The sequence below is a fragment of the Phyllobates terribilis genome, unplaced genomic scaffold (genome assembly GCF_046119375.1).
Source record: "Phyllobates terribilis strain yellow unplaced genomic scaffold, ASM4611937v1 Scaffold_7__3_contigs__length_470593459, whole genome shotgun sequence".
NCBI lineage: Eukaryota > Metazoa > Chordata > Amphibia > Anura > Dendrobatidae > Phyllobates > Phyllobates terribilis.
Genome location: NW_027362767.1, coordinates 226,667,629 through 226,689,466, shown reverse-complemented (window position 1 = coordinate 226,689,466; position 21,838 = coordinate 226,667,629). Strand labels below are relative to the sequence as shown.

Genomic DNA, 21,838 nt, shown 5'->3' with positions numbered 1-21,838 from the left:
GAAAAGAGATGATTTATTCACAATCCACAGGGAACATATAGTAGAGTTTCAGCATTGAGTCCTATCTTCTTCTCTGGCAATCCGTATATCTGAAGAAGGTCTAAACTGAGACCGAAACATCTTATATGTTCATTGTGGATTGCAAATAAATCATCTTTTTTATAGATCAATTGACTGCCAAGTTCCTCATAGATATTATACTACGGCTCGCACTTGTGCACCTGCTGACAGGAGGGCGTGCCATGCTCTACTACTACAATGGAGAAGATGAAAACATGTTTTTCTTCATCTACTCCTCATCTGAGAGAATCCGATCACACTCTGATCTAAGTGTGATTAGCATAATCGGCCATATTCTCTCAGATGAGAGAATATACAGTCGTGTGACCCTAGCCTCAGTCATACATGAAGCTGTCAAGTTCAGATAAGGAGATGTGGTTCTGGTGCTGTATTCATGTACCGGTGATAGTGGTTTGGATTCATATACCTATGATGGTGGTTCTGGTGCTGTATTCACATACTGATGGTGGTTCTGGTGCTGTATTCACGTATTGATGGTGATGGTTCTAGTGTTGTATTCACATATTGATGATGGTTCTGGTGCTGTATTCACATACTGATGGTAGTGGTTCTGGTGCTGTATTCCAATAGTGATCGTGGTTGTTCTGGTGCTATATGCACATTTTGATAGTGGTTCTGGTGCTGTATTCACGTACTGATGGTGGTGGTTCTGCTGATATATTCACGTACTGGTGATGGTTGTTCTGGTTCTATATTCACATCCTGATAGTGGTACTGGTGCTGTATTCACATACTGATGGTGGTGGTTCTGGTGGTATATTCATGTAATGATGCTGGTTCTAGTGCTGTATTAATGTACTTATGATGGCTCTGGTGCTGTATTCACATACTGATGGTGGTGGTTCTGGTGCTGTACTCACATACTCATGGTGATGGTTCTGGTGCTGTATTCATATTCTTATGGTGGTGGTTCTGGTGCTATATTCATGTCCTGATGGTGGTTCTGGTGCTGTATTCATGTACTGATGATGGAGGAACTTGTAACTGGGTGTGGTCTGCAGAACGTACCATGGTCTGCAAAGGGGGCATAGTTTCACTAATGCAAACAGGGAACCCACCACTGGATAAGCGTGACCAGAGAATTAATGGATAGGTTTCCATGCAAGTTTGAAGTTGTATTAACTTCTTTGTTAGTAGAGGGGAACATGATACCTCCAGAAATGTTATTCACCTGCAGATATAGGGTTAATCTGTGGGTAAATAATGTTTCAACTTCCTGGAGCTGGCTTACTAGAAAAAAATGAGAAAATGAAATGCAAGGGAGAGATTATGGGTGCTCTCACTGTATTGCGAGCAGTGACGGTAACCGCTCTCTGCACTGCCCCAATGACTAGAAGTGAGCGGCTGCAGGGAAAAAGTAACTACATTTTCTCCCTGTTGCTTCTGCTCCAGTAAGTTGACTACATGTCATTAAATGCCATTTACCTGCCATATATGTCTAAGGTAAGAATACCCCTTTAAAGGAGAGTTAGACAATTGCCTCCATTTACCTGCTCTAAAACACACCATCTGACATTATTTTCACCATTTCGGTGGCTTTTGTTTAGTTTTTCAATACAATCATTGTAAGCAGTATGGCAATAAATAACGCTTTTTCAAGTCAGTTACTTTTTCGTTTTGTCTTCATCTTCAAGAGGAAAAAAAAAAGTGCGTCCTTGGCATTTGAAAAGGTAGAATTTTATGTTTTAGAGATTGAAAACTCTAACAAACATTGGTCTTTTTTCTAAGCTCTTAAGTCACTTTCATATGTTCAGTGTGAGTAACTGATCAGTAGGTGGCAGGAATGAATCTGAAGAGATTAATTTAATCATCAACAGGAGCTCTGTTTAAAATCCCTCTAATCACTTTTTATCTAGAAATGTGTTTTTTTCGTATTTCCTAATCAGTTCACTGGAAATTGAATTGCAAAATAAATCACATTTGTACTGATCACTCTAAAGGACGACACACAATATCATGCTAAATATCGAAATACATGATAAAAAGTATTAACTCAGCTTTTTATTAATGTAATTGTTTCTCTGATTTAACTACTAAAGGAGTATATAAGACTATGTCATATCTTAATCGGTCTTTCCAGGACTATTTTTTTTTAACTATGGACCTTAGAACTAATTTGCTAACTACCTGCCTGTTCTACCTGGCGATTCAGCTGCTCCACATCAGCAGAGCAGTTCTTCCTCTTCCGGGCTGCTCTATGTACTGGCTGTGATTGCTGACGTTATTCTGATTGACATCCAACTCCCCGCAGTTAAGCAGCGGGGAGCCGGCTGTCAGTCAGCATGATGTCGGCAGTCCAGTCCCGTCCCGACAACAGAACAGAGCTGAAAAGGAGCTGCTGCTCTGTCAACATGATAGCAGGAGCCATTGAATCACCCGCAGGAGCGGTCTGTGCTGATTGAGATGTGTGCCAGGCACAACAGGCAGGTAGGTAGCAACTACCTGCCTATTAGTTCTTAGGACCATAGTAAAATAATTAAAAAGTCCTAGATAACCCCATAAAGGAGTTTTCCAGGACATTAAAGGGGTTTTCCCACGAACAATGGACATTTTAATTAATAGATATTGGAATAAAAAAGAATTTCCACAATTTGATATGTTTAAAAAAAATGTTCCTGTGCTGAGATAATCTTATAAATGTGCCCCTGCTGTGTACTGTGTAATGGCTGTGTCTGACCGTACAGGAACATGATCTGATCATACCACATCTCCTGGGCAGGGGAGGAAGTAAAAGAGTATAGAGACATTACAGCAGGGGATAGTAAATAATTATTTTTGTGAGGCAAAACATTTCATTGCCTGTTTTTAAGTAATGTTTTACCTCAAGAAATAATCAGCTGTGATCCCATGCTGTAATGTCCGTATACTCTTTTTTCTCCCCCCCCCCCCTGCCCAGGAGCTGTGGTATGATCAGACCATGGTCCTGCACGGTCAGACACAGCCATTACACAGTACACAGTACACAGTAGGGGCACTTTTATAAGATTATCTCAGCACAGGAACATCTTTTTAAACCCATCCAATTGTGGAAATTATTATTATTCAAAGATCTATTGATTAAAATGCTGATTTAAATTAACTTTGTTCTTGGGAAAACCCCTTTAACTCCTGGCACTCCAACGAACTAACTGCTTGACTTTTCTTATCCCCCACATCTGCTGTCAGGAAAGATTGAAGACACCCCCCCCATATGTAAGGTGCCCCAGCAAGGTAGACGGGGGTGAGCTGTGGCCCCTGCTCGCCATGGCACCCTACGGGCAAAGTGTGTCCTCCCTCTGATGTGCTGCAGTATATGTGGTGCTCTCCACTTACTTCAGACCATCCGGTCGCGGCTGTCTCCAGGCATTTCTCTTCTGGGACCAGGGCAGCAATAAATTCAGAGGACACAAGATTCTTAGCTATAACTGGGACTTTACTCGGATAAGAGGAATATGTGCAATATTTACAAGCAGATATAATGGATAAGGCCCAACAGGTTGTCATCTCTCTCACAGTTACTGGAAACAACTTCAGCCCTGGTTCCCTCTTTAAGTGAAGCATCTCTGTGGCTCTATTCTCTAGCCCTAGATAATCTTCCTCACCAGTGACAGTATATCTGGATCCTATTGCTCCCCACGTCCTAGCCTTGAGTCCTAGCTTCTTCTGCAGCCTGCAGACAGAATATGTCCCAGGTCCTTAATACCTCTGTTGAGTTTCTCCGGCTGGCTAATAGGACTCTTGAGTAGGGAATCTTCACTCTGGTGATCCTACTGTCTGGGGTATGGGGCTCCCGTCTGCCCTAGCAGCCACTATACTTAGGCTGCCTGTATGGTTCTCTGTTCAAACTCTCACTGATTTTTCTGGAAACTCACCACACGTTTTCTAAAGCGCCCACCCTCTATGGGCTTTCCTCACACACAATTAACCCTTCACTGTCATATGTGCCTGCAATCCTGCTAGCAGTCTTGCACTATCAACTGTGCCCGGAACAGTGGCATCTTGTGGCTGGTTACCAATATTATAGCCCACAAGGAATTATATCAGAAACAAGCTTTATACACACTCTATGCTTGATCATGGCGCTAAGTTCCCCCTCTACTCTACTGGCTGGATCATCACAGCTAACCCCTTAACTGGACCTAACGGCAGCTCAGAGAGATCTAACTATGGGAACATTCCCCTTTAACTCTTTCAGTGCCACAGGAAGGCTACGTCCTTCCCCACTACTACATTAGAAAAGTGGCCAATTCAAATTACAATAATGGAAAGTGTGCGGGAACTGAATGATCATTAATAATAAGGTCTATTATGCTTGCAGTACTGTGAAAGTGAAATGTTAATAGTTTATTTTTATAAATAACAAAAAAATGCAAAGTGAGTGAACAAAAAAGAACATAAAATGTAAATAATTTTGTAGCATGTTTTACACACCTGCCTAAAACATTTACACACTACCATAACGTACAATACAAAGTTATACTGTGGTACCATATTAGCCAGAAAAATCGATGTAAACATTCCCACAGACTTGCCATTTGCAACTAAAAACCCTAAATTTGGTCTCTTTGACTTATCATTAGGAGACTTCACCCCTTACGCCTCATGAACAAATGTCTTGCTGTAATATCTCTTAAATGTTGTGCCTTTTGTCTTATCAATTCATTTGTAATATAGCCTGAAGAAGGAGCCTCTGTGCTCTGAAAGCTTGCATATATATATATATATTTTTTTTCTGGTTAGCCAATAAAGATATCACTCCGAAAATACTTTTGTAATTTATGGGCATAAAAGTACAGATTTTACAGAAAAAAGAGATTCATTGCAACAAATAAAAAAAATTAGTCTAATGATAGTAACTCACTGCGTTATCAGTTGACAAGATAGAATAAATGTTAACAGGCTGTTTGGATACCACGTGACCTGAAAAACAGATACAAATATACATACTTTGTTTAGTTACAATTTCAGTATCCTTGTAAGACTTGCCTAGATGAGAAACCTTTAACATTGTTAGAACATTTTGTCATTTATTTTTGTCATCCTTATTTATACTGCACATTTATAATTACGACTGTTGATTATGGCTTATAGCTCTATTTGCCATAAAGGTTCATCCACAGCTATGTACACTTACCCTTATTACTGCTGATTTTTGAAGGTACATGTGATAAGTTGCTCTTAGGAGGGCTCAGATATGCTTTACCAATGTCCAATGTGGTATTTCTTGGGCTGGATATATAGTTTGTTGGCTGGGAACAGTTCTGAAATTAAAAAGAAAACCTATTTAAGGTCTATATAATAAGACTAGTGATGAGCGAGCACTAAAATGCTCGAATACTCGTTGCTCGGGTCAAGCAAATTGGAATACTCGGGTGCTCGACCCGAGCAATGAGCCCAATGCAAGTCTATGGGAAACTCAAGCATTTTTCAGGCGGCTCCCCCCGGCGGTCTGCAGAAGGCCTAAAAATTGCCCAAATCGATGGGAACAGTGCTCAAATGACATGGGAACAGCATGGGGAAGACTCCTGGAAGCATTTCTGATGCAACTTTTACGGATTCACAATAAAACATACAAAAACAAAACCAAAATGGATTTTCCAGGGAAATATATTAAGGAACATTCTTTCCAGGGTAATGACTTGTATATAAGGCAAAATAAATAACCAAAACCAAAAATACTCCTCCACACCTTGGGCTATGTTCACACGTAGCGTTTTTGATGCGTTTTTGCACTTTTGCATTGCTTTCAACAAAGACAAATGCATTCACTGGGAAATGTCATTTTAACATTTTACAACCTTATCTGGCCATGTGGTGTGTGACACATCATCAGACACATGCATACAGTGCTGAAAAGACATGGGAACAGCATGGGGAAGACCTCTGGAAGCATTTCTGACTCCCAGGTCACTGCCTAAAAATGTGTGCTCATCATAAGTGATCCTTGGCGCATGCGAAGATGCCTCCCGCCATGCACCTGTCGTTGCAGACTTGCAACAATCACCGTCCATGTCCTTGTCCCAGTGTAGAGTTCAGTTTTCCCTCCCCCATTCCTTGGAATGCAAGCGCAGGTATTCAGCCAGCCACCCACCCACCCACAGGCCGCAACACTAAACTGCCAGATTTCTGGGCAGATGCTTGCGCTTGAAATATGGCCTTTTAGGCTCGAGGAGGCGGAAGCTTTTCACAACCTCATGCCGTTGGCGGCCGGGTGTCCATACTCCGTCCCCAGCCACTATTTCTCCCGGTATCGTCTCCGCCTTCCACAAGGACGGGTCCCACAACATTACCCGTGCCCTCCCCAGTGCACTAACTGGGAAGGACCGCCTAACCAGAAACACGTGGACAGGTGAATGTGGCCAGGGACGGTACGGAGCCAGTCCACAGCTTTTTTTGCTGAGAGTTCTATTTAGCTCGGTGAAAGGACTGGCATAGAGGGAAACCGTATTTACCCTGGGTGTCATTTCTCCCAAGAAGTTCTCTAATGCAGCTTGTTGCAGAAGCAATGGTAGCCCGTTCAACATCAACTCGCACTTGTCGGTGGTGCTTTGACACACAAACATCTTTCTTTGCGCATTTAATTTCATGAATACAAAGTTGGACAATGGCCTGATCTGCAATACGGTGTAAGAGATAACATGCATAAGCATGTCCGATCCACACTAAAAAAGCAGCCATAGAGTGTCCGGGAACCTTCCCCCACACTTTTCTTAGCCAGGGCTGCTTCTCGGCAGGGTTGGACAGGCCCACCAGAGAACCGGAGGCTCCTCCGGTGGGCCCTGGCTTCTCCTTCAGGAGAGTTCATAGTGCCGAGCTGAGGCCATGATGATGATAGAGGCCACCATCTGCTTAGTTTTCTGTTACTTGGAGTGCAAGCGCAAGTATGCAGCCAGCCACCCACCCACAGGCCGCAACACTAAACTGCCAGATTTCTTGGCAGCTGCTTGCACTTGAAATATGGCCTTTTAGGCTCGTGGAGGCAGAAGCTATCCACAATCTTATGGCGGCGGCGACCGGGTATCCATACTCGGTCCCCAGCCGCCATTATTTCTCCTGGTATCGTCTCCGCCTTCCACAAGCATGGGTCCTACAACATTACCCGTGCCCTCCCCAATGCACTTTCTGGGAAGGACCGCGTACCCACAAACACGTGGACAGGTGAATGTGGCCAGGGACGGTACAGAGCCAGTCCACAGCTTTTTTTGCCGAGAGTTGTATTTAGCTCGGTGAAAGGACTGGCATAGGGGGAAACTGTATCTACTCCAGCTGTCATTTCTCCGTCACCAGGTTCCGCCCATTGTCACACATGACCATGCCTGGCTGTATGTTCAGCAGTGAGAGCCACAGATCAGGCTGCTGTGTTAGAGCTTTCAACAACTGTGCAGCGCAGGGTGGTTTGTCAATTAAGCATTAAGCATGTTATCTTCAGCACAGCCTGTTGCCGCTTGGCCAAGGCAGTGCTGCAGTGCTGTCAGCTTGTGAATGATGTGGTCATTTCGGAGATGGAGGAGGAGGTGCATGAGCTGAACAATGTGATTACATTGAGGTTAAATTGGTGACGCTGTTTTTTATACTAAAGAAAGATCCTATTCTTTTGTTTTTTTTACGTTATTTTTTAAGACAAATGCATTCACCGGGAAATGTCATTTTAACATTTTACAACCTTATCTGGCAATGTGGTGTGTGACACATCATCAGACACATCCTGTTTTATTTATGATGGAGGGACTCTGAAAGTCATAAAGGCTATTTTTATAGGGACATCAGACGGCCCTTACTATTCTTAAAAGGTCAGCAGTCAGCCCTCGCTATTGTTAGAGAGCCATCAGCCGGCTATGCTTTGTTGTTCCCATTATTAACAAGTGGGTCTCCTATACTGTTATTGCATATCCAGTGACTGCAAGGGCTGCCAAAAATTTGGATGCAACCCAATATCCCTTTGAAGAGACATAGAGGAAGGTCTCAGTAAAAAAAATGTTCCCATTATAAAGGAGCGTGTTTCCTATAGTGGTAATGCCCATGCTGTGACTGCAAGGGCTGCCAAAATTTGGGAAAGAATTTAAAGACACATAGAGCAGGGCCACAGTAATGACAAATTCCATTTAGAAAGGAGAAAGTCTACTATACAGTTATAGGGTATGCAGTGAGTCCAACAGCTGACCAATTTTAGGAAAAACCCCACTAAGAATTTAAAGACACATAGACCAGGGCCACAGTAATGACAAATTCCATTTAGAAAGGAGAGAGTCTGCTATACAGTTATAGGGTATGCAGTGAGTCCAACTGCTGACCAATTTTAGGAAAAACCCCACTAAGAATTTAAAGACACACAGAGCAGGGCCACAGTAACAAGTACGACATGTTCCCATTAGAAAGGATAGGGTCTGCTATACAGTTATAGGGTATGCAATGAGTCCAACGGCTGACCAATTTTAGGAAAAACTTCACTAAGAATTTAAAGACACATAGATCAGGGCCACAGTAATGACAAATTCCCATTAGAAAGGAGAGAGTCTCCCATAATGCTGGCCAATGCAGTGAATACAAGGGCTGCCAAAAATTTGGAGGCACTTCAGTGCCCCTTGGAAGAGACGTGGAGGAGGGCCTCATAAAAAAATGTTCCCATTAGAAAGGAGCGGGCCTCCTATACTTGTAATGCCCATGCACTAAGTGTATGGGCTGACAAACATTTACCCCTGGGGGGTATACATAAACATACTGTATAAAAAAATTTTTTTACGGGCATCATAAACACCCTTTAACCACTTCGCGCCAGAGCCTGTTTTTGCCTTCGTGACCGGGCCAATTTTTTCAATTGTGACCACTGTCACTTTATGAAGTAATTACTCTGGAACGCTTCAACGGATTCCCCTGATTCTGAGATTGTTTTGTCCGAGACATGTTGTACTTCATGATAGTGGTAAAATTTCTTTGATATCTCTTATGTTTATTTGTGAAAAAATCGGAAATTTGGCGAAAATTTTGCAATTTTCAAACTTTGAATTTTCATGCCCTTAAATCAGAGAGATATGTCACACAAAATAGTTAATAAATAGTGTTGAGCCAACCCCGTAGTGTTCGAGTTCGGTTCGGTTCGTCGAACACCGTTAAAACCAATGGCAGGCAAACAAAAACACATAGAAAACACCTTCAAAGGTGTCCAAAAGCTGACAAACTGCTCAGAAGACATAACTAACACATGGAAAAGTGACTAGTACATATAGTCATGCGAAAAGAAGAGAGGTGGAGGAGTAAAAGGAGGGGGAGACACAGATATAGGCATGTCATGCCCTTCTAAAATCCAAAAAGTGAGAAGCCGACACAGCCAGTCCGTTCCTGCCCGTGCCACCTCCGTGTCGCCGGGTTTGTGCCAGAGCCGTGGTGGACCCTGACGGCCAGCCCCCCTCTCCCAATACTGGTGCCTGTCCGCTGGTGGGTCGAGCGAGCCCCCTGTGGTGGAGGCAGGTCTAAGCTTTTTAATTTAAATTGTCTCTCTAATTTGAATGAATACACTTTAAATCCTTTTACAAGGATCTATTGGAGGGCAAGTCTCATGCCAGAAGCTGCGTAATTCCAGCTCCAGTAGCGTCCACTAAAACTGCTGCAGTTAAAAAGCTTTTATAAGGATCGAGCTCGGCGGTCCACCGCAAGGCATCCTACCGCCAGTCCCAGCCCCTATGTCTTGGGGTGCCTCCTGATGCTCTTCACTGAGTATCCCGGGGTCCCAAAGCATTTCCTTTGAAAAAATTAAGTGTCCAAACTACAGGTGGTGTAGCTTGCTTAACAGCTGGGATAATCCGCTGACTAGCAGACACTGCTACTAGGCACAAAGTATTTCCTGGGCTAGATGCAGTTAAAAATTTGTAATTAGATACTCTCGTTGGATGCTGAGAAAGCATTCCATAGAGTCTCCTGGCATGCCATATATTATTCTCTTAAAAAGCTTGGGGTAGGGGTCTAGGGGACCCTTTTATAGCCAAAATCACGGCCCTGTATCGCAATACGTCACCTAGGCTGAAGATAAATGGAACTGTAGCACCCCGAGGGCTCGGTTGCTACAGAGGTATTGCACCTCACCCAGAGGTGTGATATCTCACTCTCAGGTAAGGATGGAGTGTGGATCAGGACCCGGACACCTGCATGCATTACACCACATTGCCGTGGGGCAGGGCGACCAATATGCCCCTGAGATGGGCACGACAGTCCCTGTCCCTGGCTGGAGTGGGGGGAGGGAACACTGAGGAAGGGGAACCCTGTAGTGCAGGAGGAGGGAGGAAACAGTTCCTGGGTGCATTGACGCCAAGTTTACCAAGAGGAGGCCCGAGGCAGCCGGACAGAAGCGTTGGTAAGAAAGGCCAGACAAAGGACACACAAAGGGGGTCCTGTGAAGCGCTCCAAAGTTATCTGGGAGTTGTCTGAGCCCCTCACCTGGTGAGCACAGTACGACGTGGGCAGCAGTTACCTGCAGAAGCGGTCTGGATAATAAGAACCGTGAGTAAAGGCCCTGGACTGCATCACTGACTCCGTGTCGGTACTGCTGCTGCCCTGCACCATCACCCCCATCCTCCGCATACACTGCCCTGAGGCTATACTCCTCCGTGGGGAGTTATACTACGCTCAGCTGCACCAACAACACCAGCCTCAGTGGTCTGGCCTGCAGCGGCGGTTCACTCTGACCGCAATCCACGAGTGGCGTAGTCGGACATTTAAACATCAAAACCACATAAATAGTTCCGCCACTGGTTTGACCGCCCTGAGCCACGGAACCGGGTCGCCGCCACGGAGACTACAACCACCAGCATCCACCAAAAAGGGTCCGGCTCCGGGTGTCCCAAGGCCCAGGGGGCGCGTCAGAACATTTTCATCACCATTCATAATCACCAATGGGACAAGGCAGGGATGTCCTCTGTCCCCTCTCTTATACATCCTAGTGACGGAGCACCTGCTCTCATCAATTCGCCATAACCCCAAAATTAGGTGGATTGAGGTGGGAGGCACAGAGTACAAGTGCTCTCTATTTGCTGATGATGTCCTAGTGTATATCACTCAATCACATATATCCATCCCTGCTGTTATGGCTGAAATAGATCACTTTGTTACATGGTCAAATTTTAAAATCAATGCAGCGAAGTCTGAGGCCCTCGATGTCTCCCTCCCCAAATCCATACAGGATTCCATCCAGTCCAACTTTCCCTTTGCCTGGCCCTCACAGGGTATCAAATACTTAGGAATTCCTATTCATAGAGACCTCTCTCATCTATGTTATCTTAATTTTGGGCCCTTTATTGAACAACTCCATACAGACCACGGTTGGCAAGTTAGAACTGTAAGATTCACTACGTGAACCACTGGTGTTTTGTGGAAAAGCACATGTACACTGTGTTCCAAATTATTATGCAAAAAGTGTTTAGTAGTGATAAGGGAAGAATTTGTTTGTTTGTCAGTTAAACTCATTGATGGTGATGTGTGTCAGGGCTCTTTATATCACTGTAAGCAATTGCAGACACCTGTGCTAATTAGTTTGGCAGGTGTGTCCAATAAAAGGCAAGACTACTTAAGAAAGCTGTCCCACATTATTAAGCAGCCTACATTTTCTGCCAAAATGGAAAAGAAAAAGGATGTGTCGGCTGCTGAGAAGCAACAAATTGTGGAGTGTTTAGGTCAAGGCATGACTACAATCAACATTGTGCGATGATCAGGATGAAGTGTCTTGGCAATCAAGAAGTATGTAGCTGATTCACAGTACACACGTGTGCGTGCTGATAAGGGCAAATTGAGGACTCTTTCCTACAGGCAATTACGTCAGGTTAAAAGAGCAGCAGCAAAAAAGCCTGGTCATAGCAGCAGACAAGTTTTTGAAGCTGCTGGTGCCTCCAACGACCCCCGAACAACAAGATGCAGGGTCCTTCAGAGGTTTGCAGCTGTGCGTAAGCCATCCTGTCGACCTCATCTATCCACTGCACACAAGCAGAAATGGCTCCAGTGGGCCAAACAATACATGAAGACTGACTTCAAAACAGTTTTGTTCACGGATGAGTGCCGTGCAACGCTCGATGGTCCAGATGGATGGAGTGGAGGATGGCAAGTTGATGGACACCCCACGCAAACACGGCTACAGCGCCAACAAGGAGGAGGTGGAGTAATGTTTTGGGCTGGAATCATGGAGAGAGAGATTGTCAGCCCCTTTAGGATCCCTGAAGGGGTAAAGATGAACTCCATAATGTATGTGGAGTTTCTCAAACAGCACTTCCTGCCATGGTTCAAGAAGAAGAACCGTGTATTCCACAGCAAGATCATTTTCATGCATGATAATGCACAGTCTCATGCTGCACATAACACATCTGCATCTCTGGCTGATATGGGCATAAAAGGGGACAAACTTATGGTGTGACCCCCATGCTCCCCTGACCTCTACCCCATTCAGAACCCATCATTAAAAGGAGTGTCTATGATGGCGGGAGGCAGTTCACATCTAAGCAACAGCTCTGGGAGGGTATTCTGTCCTCATGCCCCTTGTCCTGCTGTCACCATAGTTACCCAGTGCCCAGTCAGCGACATGTAACGCCCCTGTCCATGCCTACTCGTCCAAGTGTCTGTGGTGAAATGCACCCTGTCACACACAGAGTTTCTCAAAGAAGCAGTGATGTTGTGTGCGACATGCTGGTGGAGCGCAGGCACACCTTTCTTTGAGAAGTAGTGCCGACTGGGCATCTGGTACTGGGGCACTGCGACGGACATAAGGTCTCGAAAATCCTCTGTGTCCACCAGGCGGAAAGGCAGCATTTCTGTAGCCAAGAGCTTGCAGATGGTGAAATTCAACCTCTTAGCTTTCTCATGGCTAGGAGGAAATGGTCTTTTACTTGTCCACATCTGAGGGACCGAGGGCTGGCTGTTGTGCTTAGACGGGGTTGATAAGGGTGTCCCCGGCAAACTGCCGGTCTGTGAGGAAGATGCAGGCGGACATGTTAGGTTTCCTTGATCCAAAGGTGGTGCTGTCGATGTCGGACAGCGCTCAACACCAGCTGGTGTTACCACCTCCAAAGAAAATGATGACCTGCCAATCACGCTGGCTGTTGCGGGTAAAGAGGTGGCAGGTCTGCATCCCAAAACAGGTGTGACTGCTGTTCCCCCAGTCACAGAGGATGAAGAGGCCGCGGATGCACAAGATGTGGCAGACGGTGGTTGGCCCGGCCGGCTAGGCCGCATTGTAGCACAGTGAGCTTCCCACTGCAACTTATGCTTCATGTCCATGTGCCGGTTCATGCATGAAGTACTCAAACTATGTATTTTTTGGCCTCTACTTAGCTTTTGCTGACAAATGTTACAGATAACACGAGTTGGGTCATCTTTATCGATCTGAAAAAATGCCCAGGCTATGCAAGGCTTAGCACCCATGCGACCTGAAGAGCCACCACAACTTGTGGTCAGAGGCAGAGTTGTGTTTGAGGATGCAGTTGTTGACGTGCTTCCAGTACTACGTCTCTGTACAGGAAGGCGCAACCTGACCTCGTCGTTACTAGCATCCTCCTCCACCTCCTCTGCTGACCTCATCTCTTGGCTGACTGTGGGTTGACAGTAAGTGGGATCTCCAACCTCATCATCATCACCCTGTGTGTTATCACACCCATCGTCCTCAGAGCCAACCTGTTCCTGCCCTGACAAAAAACTAAAGTTGTCGCTCCAATCAGGTATTTGAGTCTCATCATCGTCTTCCTCATTGTCTCCACAAACAGTAGTTACAGTTTGGGAATGAGGGTCTACATTATGGTCAGAACCTTCTGCGTCTGGTCCTGGATCGGACTCATAAAGATTCTGGGCATCAGTGCAGTTCATTTCCTCGTCTGTATTCACAGAAGCTCTGGAGCCGACCTCTGATTCCCAGGCTATAGTATGAGTAAACAGCTCTGCAGACTCAACCATCTGTTCTACCCCATACTCAGACGGGCAGCTGGAGATTTGGGAGCTGTGAGGAAGCAAGTGCGATTGGGGTGACACCTCTGAGGACTGGAGTATTTGTGATGTTGAAGTTGAAGTGGAGGAGAGCCCACTTAAAGGAGAACTTGATATCCGTTGAAGCACCTGCTGTTTTTGTGCCTCATCTGGAATTTGTAGCGATTGGCGTGGCCGTAAGAAAGGGATCTTATCACATTGTCCGCTAAAAGAAGTAGACATTTTAGTTTGGCTGGAAGATGGTCTTTCATCTGCAGATGTTACTGTTGCTTTAACACCTATCCCACGGACACAACCTTTTTTCCCCTTCCCAACACGCCTATTCCCCTTTCCACCAGCAGCAGGCCTTTTTCCACTCATTTTGGTGGTTAACTAATTCACAACTCTGGAGTTGTTTGCACAAAAAAACAATGGATGGGAACCGAGCAGAGCTGAGTGGCCAAACTGTGGTATTAGGCCAAAAGTATTGGCTGGGTTAGATGAAGATAAAAATGATACTGAATTTGCAACCTGATGTAGGTCAGTATAGATGGACTAATAGAACAAGTCCCACACACTGCTACAAGCTGAAATATTTTTTCAGAGCTAGATGCAGAAAAAAATTATATTGAATTTGCAACCTGATGGAGGTCAGTATAGATGGACTAATAGACCCAGTCCCACACACTGCTAGAAGCCCAAATATTTTTTCAGAGCTAGATGCAGATAAAAAATATTTTTAATTTGCAACCTGGTGGAGGTTAGTATAGATGGACTAATAGATCAAGTCCCACACACTGCTAGAAGCCCAAATATTTTTTCAGAGCTAGATGCAGATAAAAATTATTTTTAATTTGCAACCTGGTGGAGGTTAGTATAGATGGACTAATAGACCAAGTCCCACACACTGCTAGAAGCCCAAATATGTTTTCAGAGCTAGATGCAGATAAAAATTATTTTTAATTTGCAACCTTGTGGAGGTTAGTATAGATGGACTAATAGACCAAGTCCCACACACTGCTAGAAGCCCAAATATTTTTTCAGAGCTAGATGCAGAAAAAAATTATATTGAATTTGCAACCTGATGGATGTCAGTATAGATGGACTAATAGACCAAGTCCCACACACTGCTAGAAGCCGAAATATTTTTCAGAGCTAGATGCAGAAAAATATTATATTGAATTTGCAACCTGGCGGAGGTTAGTATAGATGGACTAATAGAATGATGCTATGCCCAAAAGTTTTTACTTCACTAGGTGAAGTAAAAAAATTGGTATTCTATACACAGGTGGTGTAGCTTGCAACACAGATAGGCTACTCCACTGACTAACACACTCTGCAATAGGCCAAAAAGGATTTGCTTTGCTAGATTTAGCCAAATGCTGTGAAAAAAACTTGCACAGCACTGGCACAGACCTGCCTGGCAAAAACTGATAGGAACTGATGTAACCTAGTCCTGAAAAGGACTGCAATTACAATTAGTCTTTACTCCCAACCCATCTATTTAAGAGCACAGACCTGCCTGATAAAAGTCGTAGGAAATGATGTAACCTAGTCCTTAAAAGGACTGCAATCAGAACTCTTCCCTACTCCCAAGCTATCTGTAGATTTGTGCGAAAATTGGCTTGAAATTAACAAGGTATAGCGCACACAGCAACAGCGGTGCCGTCTAACACGCAGCTGCAGCAGTGAGAAAATGGTGGCGACGGGGAAAATGGCTGGGTCTTATAGGGCAAGGACATGTGACATACACTGCCAATGACACATGCCCTTGCTTGTGTGAAAAAAAGCACTTCGCTCCATGTGTGCGCTGCTGATAGGCTGACAGATTGCACCTCCCCACTGTAAATGCGGGAAAGAGAAAAAAAAATGGAGATCTTCATTATTCCTGCAGAGATCCATCCCGTGCCCCTCTCCCCTCCCCGCTGTACACTCAAACTACGTATTAACATTAATTTTCATCATTACGGAGAAAAAATCCAGTTATGATTTTGGTGCACGAACAGTTATCTAACATAACCTCGAACAGCCGAATTTTTTTCAAATCGTTCGTGTTCGCCGAACGGCTCGAACACCGCCCAAAACAGCTCGAATTTGAGATTGGCGAACAGTTCGAGTCGAACACCGCTCATCTCTATTAATAAATAACATTTCCCACATGTCTACTTTACATCAGCACAATTTTGGAACCAAAATTTTTTTTTTATTAGGAAGCTATAAGGGTTAAAAGTTAACCAGCGATTTCTCATTTTTCCAACAAAATTTACAAAAACATTTTTTTAGGGACCACATCTTATTTGAAGTGACTTTGAGGGGCCTTTTTGACAGAAAATACCCAAAAGTGACACCATTCTAAAAACCTCACCCCTCAAGGTGCTCAAAACCACATTCAAGAATTTTATTAACCCTTCAGGTGTTTCATGGGAATTTTTGGAATGTGGAAGAAAACAATGAACATTTAACTTTTTTTCACAAAAATGTTACTTTAGACCCAATTTTTTTATTTTCACAAGGGTAACAGGAAAAAATGGAATACACAATTTGTAGTGCAATTTCTCATTAGCGTGCTGATATCCCATATGTGAGGGAAAACCACTGTTTGGGTGCACTGCAGGGTTCGGAAGAGAAGGAGCACCATTAGACTTTTTGAATGTAAAATTTGCTTGAATAATTAGCAGACGCCATGTTGCGTTTGGAGAGCTCCTGATGTGCCTAAACAGTGGAAACCCACACAAGTGACACCATTTTGGAAACTAGACCCCTTAGGGAACTTATCCAGATGTGTGGTGAGCACCTTGAACCCCAAGGTGGTTCACAGAAGTTTATAATATTGAGCTGTAAAAATAAAATTTTCACATTTTTCCCACAAAAACGTTTTTCATCCCTTAATTTTGCATCATCATAAGGGTAATAGGATAAATTGCACCATGAAATTTGTTGTGCAATTTCTCCTGAACACGCCGATACCCCATATGTGGATGAAAACCACTGTTTGGGCGCACGGCAGGGTTTGGAAGGGAAGGAGCGCCATTTGACTTTTTTAATGTAAAATTTGCTTGAATAATTAGCGGATGCCATGTTGCATTTGGGGAGCCCCTGATGTGCCTAAACAGTGGAAACCCCCCACAATTGACACCATTTTGGAAACTAGACCCCTTAGGGAACTTATCTAGATTAGTGGTGAGCAGCTTGCACCCCCAGGTGCTTCACAGAAGTTTATAATATTGAGTTGTAAAAATAAAATGTTCACATTTTTCCCACAAAAAAATGTTTTTCATCCCCTAATTTTGCATTATCATAAGGGTAACAGGAGAAATTGCACAATGAAATTTGTTGTGCAATTTCTCCTGAGTACGCCGATACCCCATATGTGGGGGAAAACCACTGCTTTGGTGTACGGCAGGGTTCGGAAGAGAAAGGAGCACTATGTTGGCTGGGATAGGTTGCAGACACCATGTCACATTTGAAGAGTCGCTGACATGCCGAAACAGCAGAAACCCCCACAAGTGACCCCATTTTGTAAACTACACCTCTCAAGGAATTCATCTAGGGAAGTAGTGAGTATTTTTTAATTTTTAAATTTATACCATTGGACAGTGAAGAAAATATAATTGTATTTTTACCACAAAAAAATGTTTTACCCTCAGATTTTACATTTTCACACAGGGCAATGGGTTAAAATGGTGCCGAAATGTGTCACACAATTTCTTCTAAAAGTGGCAATACCCCATATGTGGCTGTATCGTACCACTTAGCCATACGGCGAGATCTGGGAGGGACGGAGCGCTATTTGACAATTGGTGAACAAATTATTGTAGAATAGGCATTTGGATTTGGGAGCACAAAATTTTCTGAATTTCTTTTGGGGGGCAAGGGCCATTTTGCTTTTCCAGAGCCTTTCTGTTACCAGTAACTTGGAAGTCCCTTATATTTTTAACAGATGACGAACCTGACTGGGGACTAGCTTTTTTTGAGGACCGAGTTGAAGCTTTTATTGGGAACATTTTACGTAACATTTATTTGGTGCTCTAGGCTGAGCACTTACATGGGGGTTTCCATCTAAATTTCCAAGTTATGTAATTCAGATGAAACCCCTGCAGGATCCATTCACTATAATGAGGCAGTAGAGTTACTCTGGACTCCGTCTGGCCTCTGTTTAGCGGTGTCCTTTTTTTTAGAAGTGCACAAAACTGTGGCCAACCGCACTTTTATGCACGCCTAAAATAAGTGACACCGTGGGATCACAGGCCAGATGGCATCCACAGTGGCCTATATCTGCCTCATTACAGGGAATCTTCCATCATGGATTCCGTCTGAATCACATATTTTCAGAGATTTACACGGAAACTCTGGTGTAAGTGCTCAGCGCAGAGCGCAGGATAAATGTGAGAAGAGCCTTACTGCGATCTTTGGGATACATAATAAACAAATCAGTAGCAGGTGAAGAATTGGTTTTATTTATTTTTTACGCCGTTCCTCGTGCGGTATAAGTGATGAGATTACTTTGTTCTTCGGGTCGGTGCGATTACAGAGATACCAGATTCATATCGGGTTTTTATGACTGACAGCTGTCACACACTAAGAGACGCTTTTTTTTGCATCGCCATAATTTGAGAGCTATAATTTTTCCAGATTTCAGCCGACAGAGTCATGTGACGGCTTGTTTTTTGCGGGACGAGTTGACATTTTTATTGGTACCATTTTTTGGTCACGTGACATTTTTTGATCGCTTTCTATTCCGTTTTTTGGGAGGTAAAATTAACAAAAAACAATTCAGGAATTGTTTTTTGAGTTTTTTTTTTAATGCCGTTCTGCGTGTGGTAAAAGTGATAAGGCAGCGTTATTCTTCGGGTCAGTACGTTTACAGCGATACTACACTTACTGTATATTTTTTTATGTTTTGGCGCTTTTACACAATAAAACAATTTTATAGAAAAAATATTTTTTTTGCATCGCTTTATTCTGAGAGCTATAACTTTTTTATTTTTCGGCTGATGGAGCTGTATGGCGGCTTTTTTTTTGCGGAACAAGATGATGTTTTCAGCAGTAGCATTTTAATTTCCATTTTGCTTTTTGATAGCATTTTTTTCCACTTTTTGTTTGGCGATATGATCAAAAAGCATAGTTTTTTGCTCCGTTTTTTAGTTATTTTTATTACGGTGTGCACAGAAGGAGTTAATTAGTGTGACAGTTTTATAGATCGGGTTGTTTCAGACGCAGCGACACCAAATATGTGTACTCTTTTTGTTCTTGCATAAATATACAGATTTATTGGTTTAATATTTTATTTATTTATTTTTATTCATTTTGTGATTTTTTTTTAACAGTTTGAAAACATTTTTTAGACTTTTTTTTACATATTTACTGAGTCCCTGTATGGGACATTAATTTTTATTTTTCTAATCATTGTTCTCATGCAATGCAATAGACATGTATAGTATTGCATGAGAAGTTTGCTGACAGTTTCACACTGTCTGTCTCCTGCTGGACTCAGCTGCAGCATGAGCTCAGCAGAACACCATATATGGCAGATCAGGAGGCAGTCATGTGACCTCCAGCTGCCATAACAACTGCAGGTCCTGGAAGGCATCAGGGGGCCGTCGGAGAGGTAAGTGGACGACCCCCTCTCCTTTCACTATCTTCTATATGCCGCGATCACTATAGATCACGGCATATAGAAGATAGCAAAGGGTTAACATCATTGGGACCTGATCCAATCAGGTCCCGATGATGTCCCCTGTCAGAGCTGTCGCTCTGAACCGCAACCGTAGCACTTGCAGGACCCTGGGTGTCCTGAGGGCTGCGGGACCACAGACCGTTCATAAACGTCGGCGCTGCACAGAGCCCAGGCAGCGTCGACGTTTATGTACAGTGGGCGGTCGGGAAGCAGTTAAAAAATTATGTGTGTGTTGCATCACGGACCACGGTCACCCTGGTGATATGGTGGTGGAGGATGAGGAGAAGGAGGAGGACAAAAGCAAATAGCCAAAATAAGGAAGTGTATACCCTTGTCTGGGTGTGAAAAGGTGCATGGGAATACACCTCCCAAGAAAAGACACTGGATTTGAGTTTATGTTACGCTGCTATCATTCAGTGGTGTTGAGAAGTCTGGCCCAATCCAGTCCTTGTTCATTTTTATAAGAGTCAGCCTGTCAGCATTTTCAGTTGACAGGCGGATGCACTTATCAGTTATAATTCCAACAGCGGCACTAAAAACCCGCTCTGATAAAACGCTGGCGGCAGGGCAGGCCAGGACCTCCAAGGCATAGAGAGCCAGTTCATTCCACGTATCCAGCTTGGATACCCAATAATTATAAGGCACAGAGGAATCACAGAGGACGTTGGTATGGTCTGCAAGGTACTCCCTCAGCATCTTCCAAAACTTTGCACTCCTTGTGAGAGTACCCCACGCCTCAGGGCCTGTGCGATGGGAGGGTCTGAGAAAACTCTCCCAGAACTTTGACAGTGTTCCCCTGCCTCTGCTGGATTGAAGTTTTGTCTCTCTCGCCTGTACTCCTTGGTTGTCCAACGAAGTGTGCCCTCAGATGGGAATTTTTTTAATAGTTCCGCAACAAGGGCCTTTTGGTACAGCCCCATTTTTGTAGACCTGTCCGCCTCAGGAATAAGAGATATAAAGTTCTCCTTGTAGCGTGGGTCTAGAAGTGTCACCAACCAGCAATGACTGTCACCCCAAATTTTGAGAACGCAAGGAATGTGAAAGGCAGCGTAACATAAACTCAGCCATGCGTGCCAGACTACTAACAGGCAAGAATTCCGTGTCCTCACCAAGAGGATGACTGACCATGCTCTCCTCCTCCTCTCTGTCCTCTGGCCATCCACGCTGAACAGACGGTATGACAGCTGTGCAGGTAGTACCATCTATAGTGCATGAAACTAGCTCCTGTCCTCCCTCCTCCTCCTCTTGTTCCTCATTGTCATCCAATCCACGTTGGGATGAGATGAGGCTTGGCTGTGTGTAATCACCCTGTATGGTTCCTTGCTCCATCTCATCGTGCTCCGCCTGCAATGCATCCTTTTTGATTGTGAGCAGAAAGCGTTTCAGAAGACAGAGAAGCAGGATGGTGGCGCTAATTATGGCGTCATCGCCGCTCACCATATTGGTGGAGTCCTCTAAGTTTTGGAGGATGGTACATATGTCTGACATCCATGTCCACTCCTGAGGTCTTATGTGTGGAGTCTGAACTGAATACCGACGGCCTTGTTGATGCTGGTACTCAACAACTGCCCTCTTCTGCTCACAAATCCTTCCCAACATCTGCAGTGTAGAGTTCCAACGTGTGGGGACATCACACACCAGTCTGTGAGCCGGAAGCTGCAAACGCTGCTGAAACACAGCAAGGGCAGCGGAAGCTGTAGCTGACTTTCTAAAATGGGCACACAGGCGGCGTACTTTAACAAGCAGATCCGGCAGCTCCGGGTATGATTTGAGAAACCGCTGAACCACGAGGTAAAGCACATGGGCCAGTCATGGTACGTGTGTGAGCTCGCCTCGCCTCAGAGCAGTCACCAGGTTCCGGCCATTGTCACACATGACCATGCCTGGCTGTAGGTTCAGCGGTGTGAGCCACAGATCTGTCTGCTCTTTCAGAGCTGTCTACAACTCTTCAGCATTGTGCGGTTTGTCATCTAAGCATATTTGCTTCAACACAGCCTGTTGCTGCTTGGCCGAGGCAGTGCTGCAGTGCTTCCAGCTTGTGACTGATGTGGTCATTTCGGAGATGAAGGCTGAAGAGGAGGCTGAGGAGGATGAAGTGCAGGTGTAACACGGGTACTTTAGATGCAGCGACACAGAAACACAGAGCAGCCAATACAGGGTTTATAAACAGGG

General features: G+C 44.3%; 1 protein-coding gene across 1 annotated transcript in view; it reads right to left on the bottom strand.

The window, feature by feature from the left end:
* Nucleotides 1–21,838, bottom strand: part of ADGRD2 (adhesion G protein-coupled receptor D2) — a 642,994-nt gene that overhangs the window by 163,886 nt on the left and 457,270 nt on the right. Inside the window, exons 23-24 of the mRNA XM_073639770.1 lie at nt 5,195–5,321; nt 4,922–4,980 (exon numbers count right to left, since the gene is read on the bottom strand). Coding sequence (XP_073495871.1) covers nt 4,922–4,980; nt 5,195–5,321 — 186 coding nt within the window. The remainder of the gene's footprint in view (nt 1–4,921; nt 4,981–5,194; nt 5,322–21,838) is intronic.